The 20357-nt window shown below is 41.9% G+C and overlaps 1 protein-coding gene across 9 annotated transcripts in view; it reads left to right on the top strand.

The window, feature by feature from the left end:
• KCNJ16 (potassium inwardly rectifying channel subfamily J member 16) overlaps positions 1-20357 on the top strand; it is a 49640-nt gene that overhangs the window by 19600 nt on the left and 9683 nt on the right. The window contains exons 2-3 of one of the 9 annotated variants that reach the window (XM_019494379.2): positions 5322-5376; positions 14574-17969. The exons of 6 other annotated variants lie outside the window; for them this stretch is intronic. In XM_019494379.2, the coding sequence (XP_019349924.2) occupies positions 14650-15924 (1275 nt within the window). In that variant the 5' untranslated portion in view covers positions 5322-5376; positions 14574-14649 and the 3' untranslated portion in view covers positions 15925-17969. Of the gene's footprint in view, positions 1-5321; positions 5377-14573; positions 17970-20357 lie in introns of those variants that run through there. 2 more of the 9 variants (XR_009463781.1, XM_006273002.4) reach the window with 2 other exon arrangements.

The following is a 20357-nucleotide window of genomic DNA, read 5'->3' as shown; positions in this document are numbered from 1 at the left end:
TTTCTAGTGCATCCTGATTTGGGTGAGGTTGAGGTATGAAAAAACAGCCATTTGATGGTGTTTTCTTTGTCACGTCTGATGTTTAGTCCTCAATGGAGCTCAGAGAGGTGGTGACTCATGCAAACATGGACTGAACTCCCCCGTTCCCCATGAATAATTTGAGACTTTAATTTATGAGACTTCCAAAAAACAAAACCAAAAAGGAGAAGAAACGTTTAGGCTGTCTCTGGTTTATACCTATGTGAGGCCGTGCAAACCCAGTTAAAAGACAAAATGTTGGTGCGACTGGGTTTCAGGTGGAGGTGCAGTTGTCATGGTAATAATCCGAAGTGAAATCTGAACCCTTCAAGCAAGCAGGGGAATGTGGTTCAACGTGTATGACAATGGGTCAAAGAACTTGAAAGGTCAAAAAATACAATCCGGGTGCAAGAGCAATTATTTGTGATTTACTGCCTTTGTGTCATCGGGTTGATGCAGTTCCTGAAAACTCTGCTGCTTGGGATGGTCTTTAAATGAAAGTTAAACAAAATGTGTTTAGTGGAAAGGCTGCAAAACATCATTTATCATTTTGTTTTTCAAATCAAGCTGGGAGAGATTGTATGTCTTGGGGTGCTGGTAACACGATTCTCCTGGCAGGTGAAATTCAACCTCTTTGGCCAAAACCCAAACAAATAGGCTGTGTGCTGGGAACAAAAAATGGTCCGTAGGACTAAGGGCTCCGTTCTGTGTTGAGTGTTTTGGCTCCGGTCCAGTGAGTGACTTGCACATGGGCTAAGCTTGCTCCCAGTGGCTTCAAAGGGAGTACTTGTCTCCTTCAAGTTAATCATACCTGTAAGGACTTCACTGGATCAGGGCCAGGTGGTTCAGCACTTTGCACGATTGATCCAAAAGCTGAAGCTAGGGAGAAAAGAAAATGCAGTATCCAATGTCGGGTTCGGATGCCCCCGAGTTTTAGTTGTCCTCATCCATATGGCTGCAGGAGCAAACTAGGAAGGAGTCTCCCATTTCCATTATCATAAAGATCTGCCTGTGGGAAGCTGGCCAGTGAGAAGCCAACTATGAGGTTCTCGTAGGGAGTCCTGTTCACAAGCAGAAACTACACGGTGTCATTTTAATTGCATTTTCGGCTCAGGTATCAGACCAGGGCAGGGACTACACTTGATCTTAGGCCAGGGCCTGCATGTAGGAGGCCTGCCAAAGGATCTGGAAGCATCTGAAGCCCTAGGCTGGGGTAGAGGATACTTGCTTGTAGTCGGGCCACATATGGTTCAGGAATGATTCAAATGGATTCAGATTTGATCTCGAACACGGAAAATCCCCCCCCCACACCCAAAAACCAATACAGTTCAGGGCATGGGGTTGTCATTATTCCATTTCCCTAAGAAGAGAAGAGGTCGGAGCATTAGCTGATCATGCAACTAGCGGTGATATTCTGCCCTCTCTATGCTGAGATAGGCAGAGACAGTACAGAGCCCTTCTCCTCTCTGTATAGGGATTGTAGAGCTCTGTCCATCTTGGTACCCTTTTTAGATATCAATGTTTATGGTCAATCCAACATCAAAGAGTGAAATGCTTCCTCTTTTGGTGTCAAGGGAAGCTGTGACCTTAACTTTGTTGGAGCTAAGCTCCCACCACCGTATTGAAGTGCTTAGCAGATCTGCCTTCCCCTGTGCCACAGTTCCCCGGTCCAGGAATCCTTCTGCAGCCCCTTCACTATTGCAGTGCTATCAGCTTTAGGCTCATGCTAGAGCACTGGAAACAACCTGAATGTGGGGGCAGGTTGCATCCAGATCTGAACTCCTAGGTAGGCCCAGCAGCTAATACCATAATGACAACAACAGGACCACAAAGTGATGAAATGTGGGCTCTTTTGGGATACAAATCATGATGGACAAGTGTCATAGGGGGAAATATTGTCTAAAGGCACAAGGAAAGACTCTGGACTCTACCACGAGGTCTCAGGGCCTTGTGGAAAAGTTAGGAGCTCAGTTTTGTTTATACTCGAAGCATGAAAGGCTGAGCTTGCTCTGAAGGCATGTGAACCTGTACATCTAATGACATAAGTATTTGAAGAAGAGCATTAGATCCTGCCCTCTCCCTTTTCCTTTTTTGGCCCAGTCTATAAAGCAAATTCTCTTTTGTCATGTGTCTGCGGTATGCATTTTGCTCACTGTTGATACAAGGCTTCCACAACAATGAAGTTTCAGACTAGCAGCCAGTGCTCTTCTCCTTAGGATCAATATGCTGTCAAGGAGGAACAATTGACCCAGACAATAACCCAACCCGTTTCTGTCTTCCTTAGTGGGAAATGGTCGTTGAGTTCTGGGAGGAGGTTCATAAACAGCCTAGGGTGTGTGAGGAGGCGAATGACCTCAGAGCTGAGTTTTCACTGGAGAACAAAGAGATCTGCAGGCCTGATTGGAAAAACACCCATAAGACCAAGTAAATGGCATAATGTAATAAGCATCTACACGCGTCAGAACGTTGTTTAATTCTGTTCATTCTCACTTCTGCTTTTACACACCGAGTTCCTCCGCTCATTACCATACAGCTGTCAAGTTTCTCAAACAATGCTTGTGTGGGCAGTTCGTTCCAACGTAACTTCATTCATCTCGCATTCATGCAGACTGAAGATTCGTCCTTTCTTCTTTCCTGAGGATGCTTTGCAACGTCATTGTTCCCAGATTGTTTGTCCCTTCTTATGGTATTTCTGGCTCCCTTCCAGTTTGCTTTCCAGTTTCCCTTGAAATGGTGCTTCCTGCAGCGAGCAGTGATGATAGACAGTAGGACATGAGGATGAGAAATCTGCAAACACCGTCTTTCTAAGCTTGCTGCTTCTGTGGGAAAACACCAACTTTTGTCCTTCCCAGGTTCTTCTCAAGACCTTAAAACCCTTTTTGCTATTGACTACATATAAAATGGGCCTCTGAGATCTGCAGAATGCCCCTAAGGAAACCCGCCACCACTCCGACTTCTCAGCCTTGTTTGGCCTTGCAGCAGTAGTGACAGGTTTGCTAAATCCTTCTAATGTCCTTGGGCTTGTTTAAGGGTTTATACCCCAAACAAGTGACACTCAGGACTTTTCGTTGGCTTTGGGGATGTGTTCAACAAAGGAAGCTTGAATAAAACTCTTTCAAGGCATGCCATCAGTGAAGGTTAAAACTAGCTAAAAACAGAGCCAGGACCTAAAACACAGAGAGAGAAAGAATAAAAATTGTGGGTGCATCACTGGCTAGCTACAACTTTCAGTGATGTTGATTTTGCCCACTGTTCACTCAGCCGAAATCTTGGGAATAGTTTTTGGCTGTATTCAAAACTGAATTGAAAGACTGCTGGAACCTGAAATACTTTGGAGGCCAGAGTTACTTTGCAAAAGTGGCCTGTAGCAGTGCCCTGGAGAGTTATTCTGCAATAGACTGGATAATGCTAGTTTATTGTTTATAGAGGAGTTGTATCTATGAGGAAACTAAGAGTAGTTGTATCCCAGCGTACGCCTCCGGAGTTGTTTTGGCAATAAAAACAACTCTACCGCTGTTTATACCGATTGTCTCATGAGTGTTGACGTTTCTAATGTAACCGATTTTTATTTGATGTATTTTAGTTGACATCGGTTTGATAAGGTCTACTCACGAACCCTGTCGTGTTTACCTTTAAGGGATGAAATGACAAAAGCCCGACTGTTTGAACAGGTTCTGCATACACATCCTCATTGACTAACTTGCTCATTTGATCAAGTCGCTAAGTAAAAACCTTCCAAGCAAGGGCTAGATAGCTTGGATACTACATGAGCCCCAAATTTCCCCTGTTCTACCGGTGGCAGATTCGGGTGTTGTGTCTTGTGGCTTTGTCAGGGTTGACGGTGTCGTTGTGCTAAGAGGTTAGATGATGGGTTTGTATAGCACGGTTTAGACTCTAACCAACCTCCTGCCTGAGGAGGTTGGACTCTAGATGGGCTCTGAAAGTCCCTTCCAGCCCTACTTCTCTGTGCTTCTGCATGCTTGAACCTTTGCCTTTGGGTGGACTTGAAGGAGATGGTCATGACTCCTATGACCAGCCTACCTGATTGCTCCTCTCTCTCTACTACACTGTTCTAGCTGGGGTCAATAGCAGATGCATCCAAATTAGACCCCTCACTTTCAAAAAGAGAGGAGACAGCAATGAGGGCTTCTGCATGTCGGATCCCACTTCCTTCCTTCATCTGAAGGAACATGAATTTGGTGTCTTTCCGGACCTACTACAAGGTTTGAAATGCAATAAGTGGCATGCATGGTCCTAAGTAATGAAGGAAGTAAGGTAGCTAGCAGGTTAGCTGAATTCTTAAGGAACTGGTTACTTTAAGGCTGCCTAGATTTAATGTAATTGCATTAATTGCATAATGAATGATGGTAGGTTGCCAAGTGCCTTTGATGGGCATCTAAATAAATAAATATATCCGTATTGTGTCTGGTCTCATATAATTGCTTCTGGAACATAGCTGTTGCAAAACATGTTATTTTCTTCTTGCTTCCTATCTCTGTCCCCACCCATGTGTAGAGAATCGTAAATGAACCCTGGGAGAGAAGCAGACAAAAAAAATATGTTTCTCACATGGTTATCACATATCTGGCTTGTTTTTTGTTTTTTATAAATCCACACAGGCAAAAATTAAGTCATGTTATTACAGGATGTGTCCACAGCCATCATTAAGCGCCCTTATTTCTGTAGTGTGGGCTACGCCTTGAGTTAATTACTCAAGGTAGTGTCAGGCAGGGTATATTTCTCAGGCTCGCAAATTAGATTATCTTCCGAAAACCTAACAGACGGCACATTGGAGAAACAAATGAGATGTTTAAGTTACCACTCTGTCAAGCATCCAAGAAATGTTACCAGCATAGCACCAGCCCATCACCTGTAAATCTGCCTGGCTGTGCAGATAGACACAACACTACTGACCTCATTCCATGTGGAAAATATTATGGCAATGGAGCATGCAGGACAGGAAACAATGAGAGCAGGATTTAAATTTAAACATGAAAGCTGGAAGGTGTTTGACTTCGAATTTTGCAATATTTTCATTCTTGATGCACAAATACCGGAGTCCGCCTGCCCACTGACAGCAGCTCACACATGAGATGTGTTGCACTAGACGAGAGGTTCTTTATGGCAATTTGCAATGCAAAATGATCAAATACGGTAACAGCTTGAGAAAGATTTTTACCGATAGGGAGTTAGGAAGAATGGTTAGTGATGGGGAGTTTTGTCCATTTGTGCTCCAACCTCTCAACCCCTAGCAAGACAGAGAGAGAAACAGAGTTGATTATCTCCATTGTGTTACTCTCCAGAGAGAATGCCAGCACTGAGACATCCAGATGGAGATGTCAAACGACCCAGTGAGAGGTAAGGACAACCATAGAGGGAGGTAGTTGTAACAGGAGAAATAAATCCATGAACCACTGGTGTAGGGTCACCCCATATCCACTATTTATCCCTCCACGTTAATGAAATGTTACTGGCTCTACTTTTTGGAAAAGCTACAACCCTTTAGACTCTAAATGGCAAGATTATCCATCTGTGTGCACGTTATCAAGGATAAGACTTTCAGCTCATATAAATCATGGACTATTGACTATAAATCAACTATGCTTATTGCTTCTGAGGACCTGGCTCATATGACTCTGGGATCCTCAGGGTTCAGGTTATAATCTTATCATAGATTTTTAATTTGATTTTACCTGTTGGGCTTGGGAGTCTTATTACTAAATCAGGATTGTTCTCCATTTACCATGGGCACACAAGACATTTGGACTGGGTAAATGAAAATGGAGGTTTTTGGAGGTGGGATCTCTGGCCTGACCCATAATCTTTTGCGAGGGAAAAGCATATGGTTTGCAACTGGAATAAATTTGAAACCTGTTTTCTTGCTGCTGTTACTGGTATTACAGTAACTGTCTTTTAGTGAATTCCCAGAACATCTTGGCAGTTTGTTCCTTCCAAAGCTCGCACTGGGCACGTCTGCACGTGCACCAGTGACTGGTGCTACTGTGCAATACCGACGTCGCACACTTTTCCCCATGCTACTGCACAGTAGCAACCGGCTACAATGCAGCATTGTCGGTGTTGCGGTTTGTGCCCGCCGATGCTGTGTTCGTGCCCGCCCGTCATTGCTACAGCGACGTAGTCTCGTGTAACTTAGAAGCATAGCTTCCAACTCATCTGATGCAGCTAAGTTTCAGATGGGCGTCACGTTATCAAACCAACAAAAATGGCATCTGTTTAGAAGCAAGGAGGTTGGCATGAAACACAGATGCTTCATTCTTCCTACAATTCATCACATTATCCCTAATGTGATAAATCATATTACCATTTTCATACCATTATCCCTTTTGGCTGCAGCAGGGAGTCACTATCCAGGGTCTATCAGACTGTTTCTATACACATATAAGAACAAAGGACTGAAAGAAATGTCCTAGGATACAGAGTCCACTCTCATGAACCTCCAAGCAGCAATTTGTTCAGAAGTGCTCTCAAGAGCATTCACTCCAGCCCTTCTCACGCCACGCAGCACCCAATTAAATAAAGCTAAACCCTACCACGTGCTATATGTAGACTGCAGTGGAGTACGTAGGGATCAAGATTCCCACTTAAACACACAGAGCTGCAGACACCAACTCCATACCAGGAAAAGTGCTATGAAACATTTTCCCATCTTTCCTACTCTACCAGCAAACTAGAGTTAAGGCACAAGTGAAAAGACCGTAGCAGTAACCTTGAAGTTTCCTATCACCGTCCTCCTGCATTATCATTCGACTGTATGATACAGGCCAGCACCGTGCTAAGAGCCATGCGACTTACAAAGCAGGGCATATTCTATGCTTCAGAAAAGAGAGCCGTGACTATAATCCAGTAAATCAGTATGAGATGAAACGGGCTTTGATACTGAAGAATGTTAAGTGATGTTGCAGAACAAAGCTCTCCTAGCCCCCACATCCAGTCGCTGTTAGTAACCCGTTGTTTTTGAAGAGGACGTATAGCAAAATGAAAACGCTGCAAACAACAGAATTGAAGGTGTTGGCTCCGTTCACTGAAAGTGGCCAGCATTATCTAATCGGATTCATGACCTGCCATTTACCTATTGTTGAATCTATTATATTACATCATGTCCTTTTTAGAGCTGCAACAAACTGTTCTGCTGTTCTCTGCCAGCAAGATCTGGTGGAAAAGTTCCTAAAAGTTTGGGAAGGATTTTTGTGCACCTCTGTCGGCTGAATGTGATCCATGAGGCCCTCCGAGTGGAGAAATCTAAGCTTGCAAATGCATTTAGCTGTTGAAAGTAACCTTCAGTGGGTTCAGTATGTGATCAGTGCACTAGGGTTGGAAAGGAGGAGGACTTTCTTTGCAACATCAACACTTATATTTAGTTGTAATCGCTTGCATGCAACTGGTTATTAATTATAAATGTAAATTACCTGACTAAATTTAATTATTAGTTGCTGCTGTTGTCCCACACGTATGTTCAGCAGCCCTCCAGGTGTGGTGCATGGATGAGTTACAAAGTCTTGAAGTCCTAAGGAGAAAATGGTCCTGCCTGGTGGCCCTTTTACTTGGTCCTGATTGTCTAGATGTTCAAATGATGTTCTGGTATTTGCACTGCAACCCCAAATTTCAAAAGAGTGCTGCACCTGCCTGCTATGGCATGGAAACTACTGAACTTGCTCTTTTTCTTCTCATGTGTGTTCCCCTGACCGGGTTAAAAAGCAGAAAGGAAGCTCCCTTAAATAACAGTGGTTTCTGCTCTCTTCACTCCAAATTACCTGTGGGAAGACGGATGGTAGAGAGCCCTCGACTCGCCAGTTCCAAGCTGAAAGGGTTTTGATTTCTCATGGTTTTTAGATGTCTACACTGATTAGCACATGGGATATGTAAAACAAAATGTTCAAATCTCTGCTGGTATAAACTTTAAGCAAAGCTCTGGGTTATTTCTTTCTTTTGTCTTCAATGACCCCGATCACCTAACAGAGTCAGTCAACAAGTGAAATCGATTTTCAGAGCCTCTTTTCTCAACCTTCAGTGGCCAAATACCACCTTCTTTTCTTTTCCTTTTTTTTTTTTTAAATGAGATCTGGTTTCACTTAGACGAATTAAATGTCAATATATTTGTTGCTGTGAGATGTTCCAGTGCAGATTACAGCACCATTGCATGACTATAAAGTCTGTGCATCCGTCTGGTGCTGCGTGCTATTTATGTCTGTCTTTTCAAATGTTTAATAAACACTTTATATTGATATTCTAAGTCTCCTCTTTGTATTGAGGTTTTGAATGTGTAGTCCAAGAAATAGCTTTGTATTTTTATTCTACCCAACTCACAGTCCAGCCTATTCAAAACATGTTTTTTATGCCTTTATTTGGACTATTTTCTTTTATTCTCGGAGTTGTTCTTGAAAGAACAGACCTGAAATATGTAAAAGGATGTAGGAAAAAGGCATTGCTCATAACAGGATAAATTGTAGAGCTGAGGTGTAACACATTTGCTTGGCACGGTCCTCTTGCCACTTGGTATGTGGCAGCCTTACCATCCTCAGTGAGACTCCAGCTCCGTCTTCCAGGCGGAGGAGATCAAAACAATGAAACAATTTATATTAAACAGAAACTGGAGAAATTTGAAAAAAAACACCTCATTCCATTTACTTCAAAGGAGCTACAATGGATTTCAGTTTCTCTGGCTAAATTGAACTAGCATGGTCCAGATACTACTCCCATTTAAGTCAATATTAAGATACACTCTGATCCAGAACACAGGGTCTGTCTGATGTGTTGGGGGTTTTTTTGCCATGATCCAGCAAAGCACTTAGTCCTACGTGCAGTTCCTTTCAAGTCAATGAAAGTTGTGGACATACTTGGAATTAATTGCATACTAATTGGGCAGTTCCCTAATTGGGCTCTGTCAGGTGCTGGGACTTGAGCCAGAGTGGAGAATTTCAGACGTGAGAGCAGTTCCCTCTCAGGAAGGAGGTTGTGGGGCTTGCAGCTCTAACAGAGAGCTTGTTTTGTCATGAGCCATTAGGAGGGCCATCAGGCATGGTCTCTGGAAGACAGGGGTAAACCTGGCCCAGCAGAAGGCCGTTTTGGCAGTCCCAAAAGAGTGAAGAGAAGAAGTAGTGAAATAATGTCCTTCAAGAGCAAAGGAGGAAAAACTTTCAGACTTTGAACGAGTCATCTTAGTACATTTTGGGGCTGGGAGAATTGAGCAAGGGCCCTCATCGTCATAAGGCTGATAAAAAGAAGATACTTCCCTTTTAGAGTCTTAACCCTACAATATTTTTATGAAAGAGAAACGAGGGTATGACTCAATTCCAAAGGAGCCCTAAATACTGCAGCTCTTCCCATTTCTCGGTCTCTGAACTGAAAATCTTCCACAGTTACACAACAAAGCCTAAAACTGGAAATCGTTCAGATCCTCTTGCATGCGAGGCAGGAGCATGGGATGTGATTTCCTACCCCCATGCTACGAGTAAAACTCACTGGATGCATCTGGGGTGAAAGGGAGAGTGCTCCTTTCCATTTGCAGGTTTCCATTTGCTTTCTTCTTGATTTAATCAGATTCGCAGCCCAGAATTATTTTGGAACAGAAGTTTTCACATTGTTTTGCTTAATATTTTACAAACAGACTGTTGACTGAAGTAACGCTGAACAAAAATTCACCCCTATTTACATAATGGGGAAATGTCATCATGATGGGTGTAACGACAACTAACGGAGTACATGAGGTGAAGGTGCTATATAAAGACTTGACTCAATGGAACGCTGTCAGAGGCAATAAAATGTTGTGGCTTAGTTGAAAGCCATGTTTATTGGGAGTAAAGTGCTAAACTGGATATTTAGAGCTCCTAAGCTATTGTTGCTGCTCTGAGCAAGTCAACAAAAGCCAAATCAGAGTTCATGCCCTTTTCTCACATCTGCTCATTCTGGTTCCACCCCAAAAAAAGAGAAGTGCAAATAAAATACACTAGAAAGGCTGACTCTTGCCCCGATTCCATTTTGCTAAAGCTCCCAACTGGGGGTCATCGGGTTTTGGTGTGTGCCCTTGGGAAAGGCACTTCATGTGCATCTCTTCTCCCATCTGATGTCTCTCTCTTCTCTTTAAGGGGCAATATTTATAAAGGCACTGATATGAAGTGGGTCTTTGGATACCTAGATGCCTGAAATCAGGGTCTTCTGTCATTTTGTGTGCATGCCAGACCCAGAATAGTGAGGCTAAGAGACTTCAGATCTGTAATACATGTGGAAGACTTAGAAGAAGCACCAGGCCTTTCCCATAGTGCAATCTTCCAGCCTTATGAAATTCATTCATAGCTAAGCATCCTCCCAGCATGCTTGGTCTTACCCCTCTATTTTTAACAGCAAACAGTTTAGGGAAATATATTTCCGAGAACGCGCCGCAAGAGTTGGGGAAGTTTCAACACACTTCCTTCTCGGAGGAACAGAGCAAAATGTATGACATCTGGAGGAGGTGGGGCAAGAGGAATCACGAACAAGCATGTCCAAGAACAAAGAAAAGAATAAAAAAATGGAAGTTCTCATCCAAACATTACTGTTAGCAAGGGGAAGGAAAAACTTCCTTGGCAACATCTGAGAATCATTCACAGGAACTGATCCATGAGCTTTGGTGTACGTAGAATATCACAGATTTTTTCCCCCTATTATTTCGTTGGTTCGCAAAATCGTTGGCGTCATTCGTTGGGTGGCAGTAGGATTTTCTGAAAGGGAGTAAAGGATTTCATTGTTGGGTTTTTTGCAAAATGTCTTTGAAAAAGTGCCTAAAAATGTTAGGAACACGAAGTCCTCTTGCAAGTCATTCCTCTGGGAGGTTTTGGAAGTCTCCACATTAGCAGCTTGTAATAATGATCGTCCTGAGCCTGTTCTGTAGACGGCAGCATACTTCAATAGATTTAGCAAAGGGTGTTTGAGTTCAAATCTTTGCTCTACCAATGATTCATTCTTGGAAAGTCATGCAACGTCTCTGTAGCACAGTATCTTCACCAGTTAAAAAGGGTTTATATTACTGGCTGCTCACTGAGGGTCATTGGAGGAAGTGCTTTTATGTTGTGAAGGGATGCTAAGGATTGTCGGTATAAATGAGCCATTGCATCAATAATTATAATAACATTATTAATCATTGATGTTCACGCTAAAATAATTTGTCGTGTGTTTTTTAATCACATATCCAAAATACTTGGGAAAACTTTTCAGAAATTCTTAAGACTTTCAAGGCCATGAAGGCGCCGAAGTCACTCAGCTGGCTGGGAAAATTTGACTTCATGCTCCTGTTGCATATCTTTGTTTTAATGCTAAAGATAGGTCACATGCAAATATCCATGAGTATACCCACAGTAGTAGTAGTAACAGCAGTAATAGTAGTAGTAATATAGCTGTACCCAGGAACCCCGACAGAGATCCAAGTCCCATTGTGCAAGCCCATGTTCCAACACTGCTCTGGGTTGGTTGCGACAGATTCAAAGCTGCCCCCAACTCACAGCTTTCTGCCAACCATAGTGTGCTTCAGAAGAAAAGTCTTGCCAGCACCAATAGAAATGAAAGAGGGTGCCAACGAAATGACATTTAAAAAATATGATGACTTTCTGTTGGCAAAAGTAGAGAGCAGAATCAACCCAGTAGCCCTTGATTTATGAACTGTTTTGTTGCTGTTAGACTCTCATGGTATTTGTGGGTATTTTTAAGGAACTGTTTTAAAACCAGTCAATATGAAGGAAAAAAATTGTAACCTGCAGTGTGTTTTTTATTTATTTTTTAGATTGGCTTTTGATTACAGTTCGTCTCCTTTTCACACCTCACATTATGAGGCTTTTTTTTTTAAAACACAAGAGTTTCCAAAGTTTACTTGGTGTCAAAAACTACTTTCTATAAGGTTAGGTCAAGAGTCTTCAGTGGACGCAACTACAGTGAACTTTTAAAGCCATGAGCAAAGCAAATCTTATGAATATTTCCAAAGACTGTATGTATTCCAAGAAATATTTTTGGAAACATTAATGTTGTGTGTTTTTTTTTTTTAATGAAGGCCACATTCTGAGGATATGACACCATATGTCACATTCACTGTTGAACTTGAAAAAAAAAAAAAGAAAAAAGAAAGAAATGGAAACAATGTTTGGCTTCAAAGTGTTTTTGGAATAGCATCTATGCATGCCTGTCATTGTTCCTTGGATGGAAGACGAACTTTTAGCCTGTTAATCTAGTTCATACAAGATGTATTATGCTGATTCTCCACTGCTCTGCATCTTGTGCTCTTGTATGCACCCATGCAAAGTGGGCGCAGGGTTGGTACAAAACACTAAATTGGCTGGAAAACTGTTTTTACCTTCCCTGGAAAATGTTGGCTTTTCAGTGTCTCACACACAACTTCAAATTTACAGCTAAAAATGGAAGAAAAATGTGTTTAATCTTTCCAATCAAAATATTTTTTTTTGAGGAGGGCAGACCATCTCAGTAGAAATTGTGAAAAAAAGTTTCAAATGACAAATTTCAACCACCCCGACAAAATATTATAGTTCTGTTTTGTCAACATTTTAAACTCATATGGGGTGATGTATGTACTGGCTGTGCATGTGTGTGGTGGGGGGGTAGAGGTGACAGGGGGAAATCATTTATGTAGATGCAAGGCATTGGCTAATCACTCCTTCAGTGTCACCGCTATTTTGCCGTCTACAGAACAGGCTCAGGATGATCATTATTGCAAACTGCTGATGTGGAGACTTCCAAAACCTCCCAAAGGAATGACTTGCAATGGGACTTTGTGTTCCTAACATTTTTAGGCACTTTTTCAAAGACATTTTACAAAAAAACAACATTTAAATCCTTTACCCCCTTTCTGAAAATCCTTCTGCCACCCAACGAATGACGCCAACGATTTTGCGAACCAACGAAATACAATCTATTACAGTCCTAGTTTTCCTCTAACTTTATCTAGTTTTAACAGCGGTAGAATACCAGTGATGTAAATGGAGCTGGGCTCGATTTATTGTGATGCGAGAGATGAAACAGGCCAACTGGCTGCCTGTACATGACATGATATCCTGGGAAAAAAGGAGATGAGACCTTATAGCAAGATTGCCAGAAAATCTTTGCAAAATTGTACAAGAAAACCAAAGCACTCCTGGCATAAGTTGTTTTGTGATCACAAATGAAGGTAGAAGTATGCACACGTGTGATGTGCTTGTGTGCAGATATGCCCGGTACTTTTCCATGTTGTTTGTCTGATGCACGCTGAGAATAGATGATTCCAAGTCCGACATTTCTTTTCCAGTCACACCAGCATAAATGTCAATCTACTGACTTCTGTTGAGTTTCTTTGCATTTACAGTGGCATAGCTGAGAGCAACGTTTGGCCCACAGAGCTGAATTTTGAATCTTGGGGCCTACATCATTCCTTAAGAGACTGCTTCACTTGACACTTTGGCCCAGATATTAGAGGCATACCCAAGTCCAGTTTAGGTTCCTAACTCTTTTTTCAATAAGTTAGGTGCCTAAATACCTTTAGGCATATCTACCTTAACATTTCAATCCTGTATGTGTGTGTCAAAGCGTTGTCCTAAGGACTTTAATCTAGGATTGGGCATCCTCCTTGAGGTGCCAACAGTTGGAAACAAGGTTTATCATTTAGAGAAATGTTTAGAGGAACCCTTGTGATGAGCCTTTTTCCTGTAGTTTTATAGTTTGGGCCCACAAAGTAGGCTATTGTCATGCCACGTCTTAACTTGCATCTTCTATGAGGTGTGAGTGATGCTGTGTTCTCCAGGGGACAAGATGAACTAATTACTGTTAGATGAAAGCAAAGCAGCAGAATGAACAGGAATTTCAACTTCTTCTAAGCTGCCCATATTTCAGAGCTTAGGACTCTTGGTCTAGTTCTCTGGGTATACATAAAACCCCCAGATACACACAAAAAATGGCATCATTACAACTAATCTTTACTGAGAACCCTTCAGTTAGTCTCAGTTTCAAGATTAAGGACTGAAAGGATTAAGGAGATTAAGCTATGCAAGGTCTGGAAGACTTGCTACTCTAAACCTCTGAAGCACCTTTCATGAGCACCAATTTAATTAATTTTCTACTTTTGAAAAACAAGCAGAGAAATGATTAATCCCACTGGAAGCATAGAATGGTTAATAACTAAAAGGAATCATTCATTTATTCCAAGTCCTGCCCATTTGTCCCTTCCGGGGATACTTGTCTTTCCAGTTATACTTCATGGTAGCCCCTCGTGATGAAATGCTATTTGTCAAAAAGATAAGAAGACATACATGTAGAAGAGCAAAGATGAAAGCAAAGTGGTCTCCATTGCCTCTTTAGACTGGATAAAAAACAAATCTTAAAATAGGTCAGAAGATTGCTAGCAAGCTTTTCTTTGCCATTATAGCCTTTGGAGATGAAATACAACATCACTACCCAATCTTTGTAACTGTTAATAGGAACAGTTGACAGCCTCCAAGTTAATGAGCATAGTTTAGGTGTCATGGAATGGCCAGCGTACAAAACAAATAAATCCCCAAATCTTTCTTTCTTTTTATTTTATTTTATAGATTTCAAATGAGGCGAGAAAACGATTAGCTACTGAACCATTAATGACTCTTTCAAGCTGATGCTGGCGGAGCCAACATGAAGATGACTGAGCACAGCAGCGGTCACAATAGGCTGGTCAGCCCCCAAGGAAATAAGCTCAATTGCCAAAATGCTTGCAAAGAAAGCACTGGAGCAGGGATGAAAAGAATGCAGAAGCGATTTCTCCACAAGGATGGGAGCTGCAACGTGTATTTCAAACACATCTTTGGGGAATGGGAGAGCTACATGGTCGACATTTTCACCACATTAGTGGACATCAAGTGGCGCCATATGTTCGTGATCTTCTCTTTGTCCTACATCCTTTCGTGGCTGTTCTTTGGCTTGGTCTTTTGGCTGATAGCCCTCCAACACGGAGATTTATTGCATAATACAGACATCAACCCTTGCGTTGCTAACGTCCACAGCTTCACAGGAGCATTTTTATTCTCTCTCGAAACCCAAACTACCATAGGTTATGGCTTCCGCTGTGTCACTGAAGAGTGCTCTGTAGCCATCCTCATGGTGATCCTACAGTCAGTATTAAGCTGTATTATTGACACATTCATAATTGGAGCTGCTTTGGCTAAAATGGCGACAGCTCGAAAAAGAGCTCAGACTATCCGTTTCAGCTACTACGCTGTTGTAGGCTTAAGAGATGACAAGCTTTGCCTCATGTGGCGGATAGGTGATTTTCGGCCAAACCATATGGTCGAAGGCACAGTGAGAGCTCAGCTCCTGCGCTACAAGGAAGATAACGAAGGGCGAATGTCGATGGAATACAAGGACTTGAAGTTATTAAATGACCAGATTATACTCATTACGCCGGTGACCATTGTACATGAGATCAACCGTGAGAGTCCTTTGTATGGTTTGGATCGGAAAGCTTTGGCTAGGGACAGCTTTGAAATCCTGGTTACGTTTGTCTACACGGGAGATTCCACTGGAACGTCACACCAGTCGAGGAGCTCCTATGTCCCTCGGGAAATTCTCTGGGGCCATAGGTTCAATGATGTCTTACAGGTGAAGAACAAATACTACAGAGTAGACTGCCTACAGTTTGAAGAAACCACGGAGGTTTATGCCCCGTATTGCAGTGCAAAGCAACTGGACAGGAAGGAACAAGACTGGAGCAGAACTGAGAAAACGCTGGAGAAAGAAGAAGGTTCATCAACCCTGAAAGTCAAGGAGAAATCATTTAGTGCCGTTGCCCTGATTAGCAATTTTGAAGAACTAGACGACCCCAGGGAAGCTGTCAAGCAAGCTTCGACCGAAATACCGTATCAGAAAACTTCAGTGACCTTAAGTAGACGCTCATTGGAGTCTCAGATCTAGCTGTTCACTGCAATTTAAGTTACTGTCATCAAGCTTTCCTGAAAGCATCCCTAAGACATCGAGCTCATTCACAACTATTATCACACAGAATTAATTCTAACAGTATGCGACTGCAGTGTAGACAAACACTCAATATAGTTATCCAGTGTGATGTGTGCCCTGTAGTCCGAATTGTCAGTGCTGCCTAATTGATTTATAAGCTGACTTCCCAATTAATTGGGAATTGGGTACCCACATTTTATGTGGGGCCTAGAAAGCTCCATACAATTCTTTCCAATAAATAATGAGAATAGCCCTTCAATTTGAATTGCACATTTCAATTTTGAATTTTTTTCTTTTTTTCTTTTTCTTTTTACAGATTTTTAATTTTTTTAATTGGTATAGTAAGGTTGGAGTGCTGTTGTAGCCAGGATAGTCGAGAAAATGTCAAGAGGCAAGGCTTTTTTTGTGCTAACTTTCACTGAGCCAACTGTATCATTGGGAGAGCTGTTGGACAAGCTTTTGGGCACGCGACCTGGGGAAGGGCACTTGGTGCCCAAAAGGTGTGCAGCAGGTCTCTCAACAACAGGTGGTCCAATAAAAGATCTCACAAAAAAGATCTTTTTTCAGTTGATAGAGTGATAGGAAGTTTAGAAAATTCTAATTTTTGGTGGCCAAAATATTTTGCAGTAATCAATTCATTTATAGTAAAATCAATCAGGACTCATAGCAGAGATAATCTCTTTTATTAGACCAACAAGATTTTTGCCAAAAAAAAAATCTTTACAGCTACAACCTGGATACCTTTCATTTATAGTGATTTTTCTTTTTGTAACCAGCCCTACTGAAAATATTCAGAAGGAAAATTTTATAAAAGGTTCTGAAACCATCTAAAGACTAATTTGTGTTCTTTAGTGACAAAATTAAAAGGTTTCCAGGTCAATCTGCAAAAAGAAAAATGGGCTAAATTTGTCAAATATTGCATTAAAGCTTGTTGGAGACATTGTGGCTGGATCTGTAATTCATTGCAATATTTTATCCTTTGTGATTTCTTTGAGAAATCAAAATTGAAATAAAAATCAATGAATTCATATTGGTGACGCTGGAGGAAATAAATCCAGAAAACATTGAAGTGAAACCTTTTGACATCTAGGACACAAAGATTTAATGTTTCATGCCAAAATGACTTGCATTTCAAAACTTCTTTCTATTTTTATAGTATTATATATCATCATAATTTTTAACAGGTCAACTTTTAAACAAAACTTTTGATCTTGTCAAAATGAAACCTCCCAATCCTCTTCAAGATGATTTTTTGTAATTACTTAACCGAATATTTCAAAATATTCCGTGTTCTGACCCTTTCAGAATGAAATCAAATTTGAAATCCTCCGTGGCTTTCATCCTCCGCACAGCTTTACTAGTATTCAATGTGCAATAGTTTTCAATGTGCCTTTATTAAATTGTGTTCATTATCCTGACACTAAAGTCTTATTTATTCTGTGAACTTCAAACAATCACCTTTCTGTATGCAATCTTTGGTTGCCTGCTCCCTTGTAGTTGTATCACTGTTAGGATTATACTGTTGTATACTGAAAAATAAGTTGGATGCTGAAAACAAGCTTCTGATTCATAATTGGGAGTGAGTCAAGACTCATAATATCCACAAAGATCTTGTATTCTGGAAAGAATATCTGTTACATAAAATAGCATTGCTGTCCTGCTTTTGCTATTTGTTCTCCCTATGTATTCTGGATCTTTTTCTGAACCTTTAATAGTGGACCTCACTACTGCATTGACATGTCTAGGGGAGATGTGCCCGTTCATGGTAGGCTTATAAACAGAAGCAAATGGATGAAAACACACACTCTGTATCTGGGAATACGACAGGATATTAGATGAACCACTGGTCTGGACCAATCTGGCAATTCCTATAGTATTTTATGGCATTCATATTTTTATTCCATTTATGAGAATATAAAACTGAGGTACAATAAAGTGTGGCAATGCATTCAGTGATGTTGTATGAATGAAGACATGGCAATAAACAGCATGTTACTGCCCTATATCTTGCGATGGTCCATTAACCCCTTCATCCTTTCTGCGTCACAGCCTTTTAACTTCCATACCTTCTTCTGCACTGAGAATGATGTGGAAAGATGTTCACGACACGAGGCCTCAGGGTTTTGTTAAATCAAAAGGAAAGCCAACAACATTGAAAAAACATTCAGTAGAAGAACAACCCTTCCCCAAACCTATTTTATGGATGAAGTCTGTAAAGCAGCCACCCAGCCTTGCCAAATTAGCATTTCACCTTTATTCAATCTTTGTCCTGCTGAAGGACCCTTGACAGGACTGCTGACAGTGTGGGCAGTGGTTTCACTGGACTAGACAGAGGTCATTTAGCTCAGCTGGCTCCAGCATGGTGCTAGTAATACCAAGGTCACTGGTTTGCACTAGATGATCTCTTGATGTCCCTTCTAGCCTTACTTCTCTATGATCTATGTGGTGTGGTTATTGTGGATTGCGGAGTCTCCTGGTATGGCATCATGCAGTGGGAGAGGCATGGTGCAAAGCTACTGTGCTCTTACGTATGATGGGACAGGGTAAGATCAAGTGGTGTTCGCTTCAGCCTCCTGAATAAGACACAGCTGAGAGCACCGCAGCCATGGGTGCACGAGCAGGAGAGCCTTGCTTCATCTACCCGGGAGCTAGAGCACATAGGGTTGAGTGAGGGAGAGAGCTAACACAAACCTGAGCAAAAACCAGTTACTCGCATCAAAACCTGGGATTGCACCAAAACTCCTGGAAGTTAATGGGGAGGTTTGCATCAGGCCCACAACAAACTGTGTTGTGCCATTTAGGTACAGCCTAGCTGTGGGGGCAAGACGAATTATTTTGCTCCAAAGGGAAGTCTTCTCCACAGCACACTCAGCTCTTGCAGAGATCTGGAGAGTAGAAACCAGAGCTGGGAGATGTAGGAAGTGGCTGTTCCACACATTTTTACATGGGTGCATCGTGTGCTCTTGTGGCAGGGCAACCTCTGAGCAACAGGAGGTGATAGCTCAGTGCAACTCCCATGAATGACCCTTGCTCTCTGGTGATAGTTCAGTGCATCTCAGCAACAGGAGGCGATAGCTCAGTGCAACTCCCATGAATGACCCCTTGCTCTCTGGGTCCCCGTCTCCCATGAGCTTACTGGCATGTACTCAAACCTACTCCAAGGGGGCCACAGTGCTTTATTTCCAGGACATGCCGAGTAGGTGAAAATAGGCAGGGCAGGTTTCACACTGGTACTACAGGTGGCAATGCTGAGGTGGTCTAGACATGCCCCAAAGTCTAGCACTTCTGTTGGCACAAGGGGAAGATGCAAACTGTGCTCAGAAGAGCTCAACCCATTTGTTTTTTTTTCTCTGAAGCCATCAAACCAGGCCAGATGAAGCAGAGTTTTGACAACAAAAGGGAAGAACAAAGCTGTTTGCACTGGCCCATGTTTCAGCGGGACTAGTTGCATCTCAGTTATTTTCTCCTACTGCTCAGAACTATTGTTCTGCAGTCAAGGTTAGTTTATGGTACAGGGAATATAACAAGAGCTTCTTATAAAAGACAACTTTCCCAGATCCGCCCGCCACCATTCATTAAGGCAGATGGCATTTCCTTTCCCCATTATCATATATCATTTAGTGCATATTTTCTGTGAAGTTGATTTTCAGATGTGGGACATACTGTATAACCCCTTTGTTTATTCCTCCCATCTTAAACACCGCACAGGAGGTCTAACTTGAGTTGTCTACCTACCACAAAGCATTAAGCTGTACACTCATCTCAGCAAATTGCAAGTGCAGTTACATGCATCAAAGGTGTGTTTGTAGGAAGGAACATTGGGTGAAAATTGAACTATTTTAAAGTGCCTCCCATGTTTTCAATTATGGATGACGTGCGCAGAAGGGAAATGAGGTTAGTGGAACAGTCTTTGGAAACTCATTTAGATTTGGGTAACAAATTGACGTTGAAACCAAGCAAAAAGTTAACAAAACAACACATCGGGTAAGTTGTGAGGTACCAGAGTGATGCAAGAAGCACATATAGATTAGGGTCAACCTGGCAAATTTAGATCCAGGTTTTGATCACACCTCTGTTTTGGATCCAGAACTGAAGATGCTTTTTTCTAGATTTGGCTGAAAACAAATCAAATAAACAGCGTTCAAAAGCTGGAAAACCCTTATCTGCATCCTGATGGCTTCCAAGTCCAGAACTGGATTTGGGTTCATGCTTTTATTTCTCTTCACCACTCTGCAAACTGCAGTATTTACATGCACCGTCCAAGTTTTTGCTCAGTCTCAAATGCTGTCCCTGAAATGGGAAACCACCTCCTATCCATCCCAGGGTCAATGTCCAAATCAAATCGCACCCCAGGAGGGGCAGACGGTTGCATCATCTACCCAATCCTTGGG

This window comes from Alligator mississippiensis, chromosome 8, assembly GCF_030867095.1.
Source record: "Alligator mississippiensis isolate rAllMis1 chromosome 8, rAllMis1, whole genome shotgun sequence".
Lineage (NCBI taxonomy): Eukaryota > Metazoa > Chordata > Crocodylia > Alligatoridae > Alligator > Alligator mississippiensis.
This window is presented reverse-complemented; position numbering and strand designations above follow the sequence as displayed.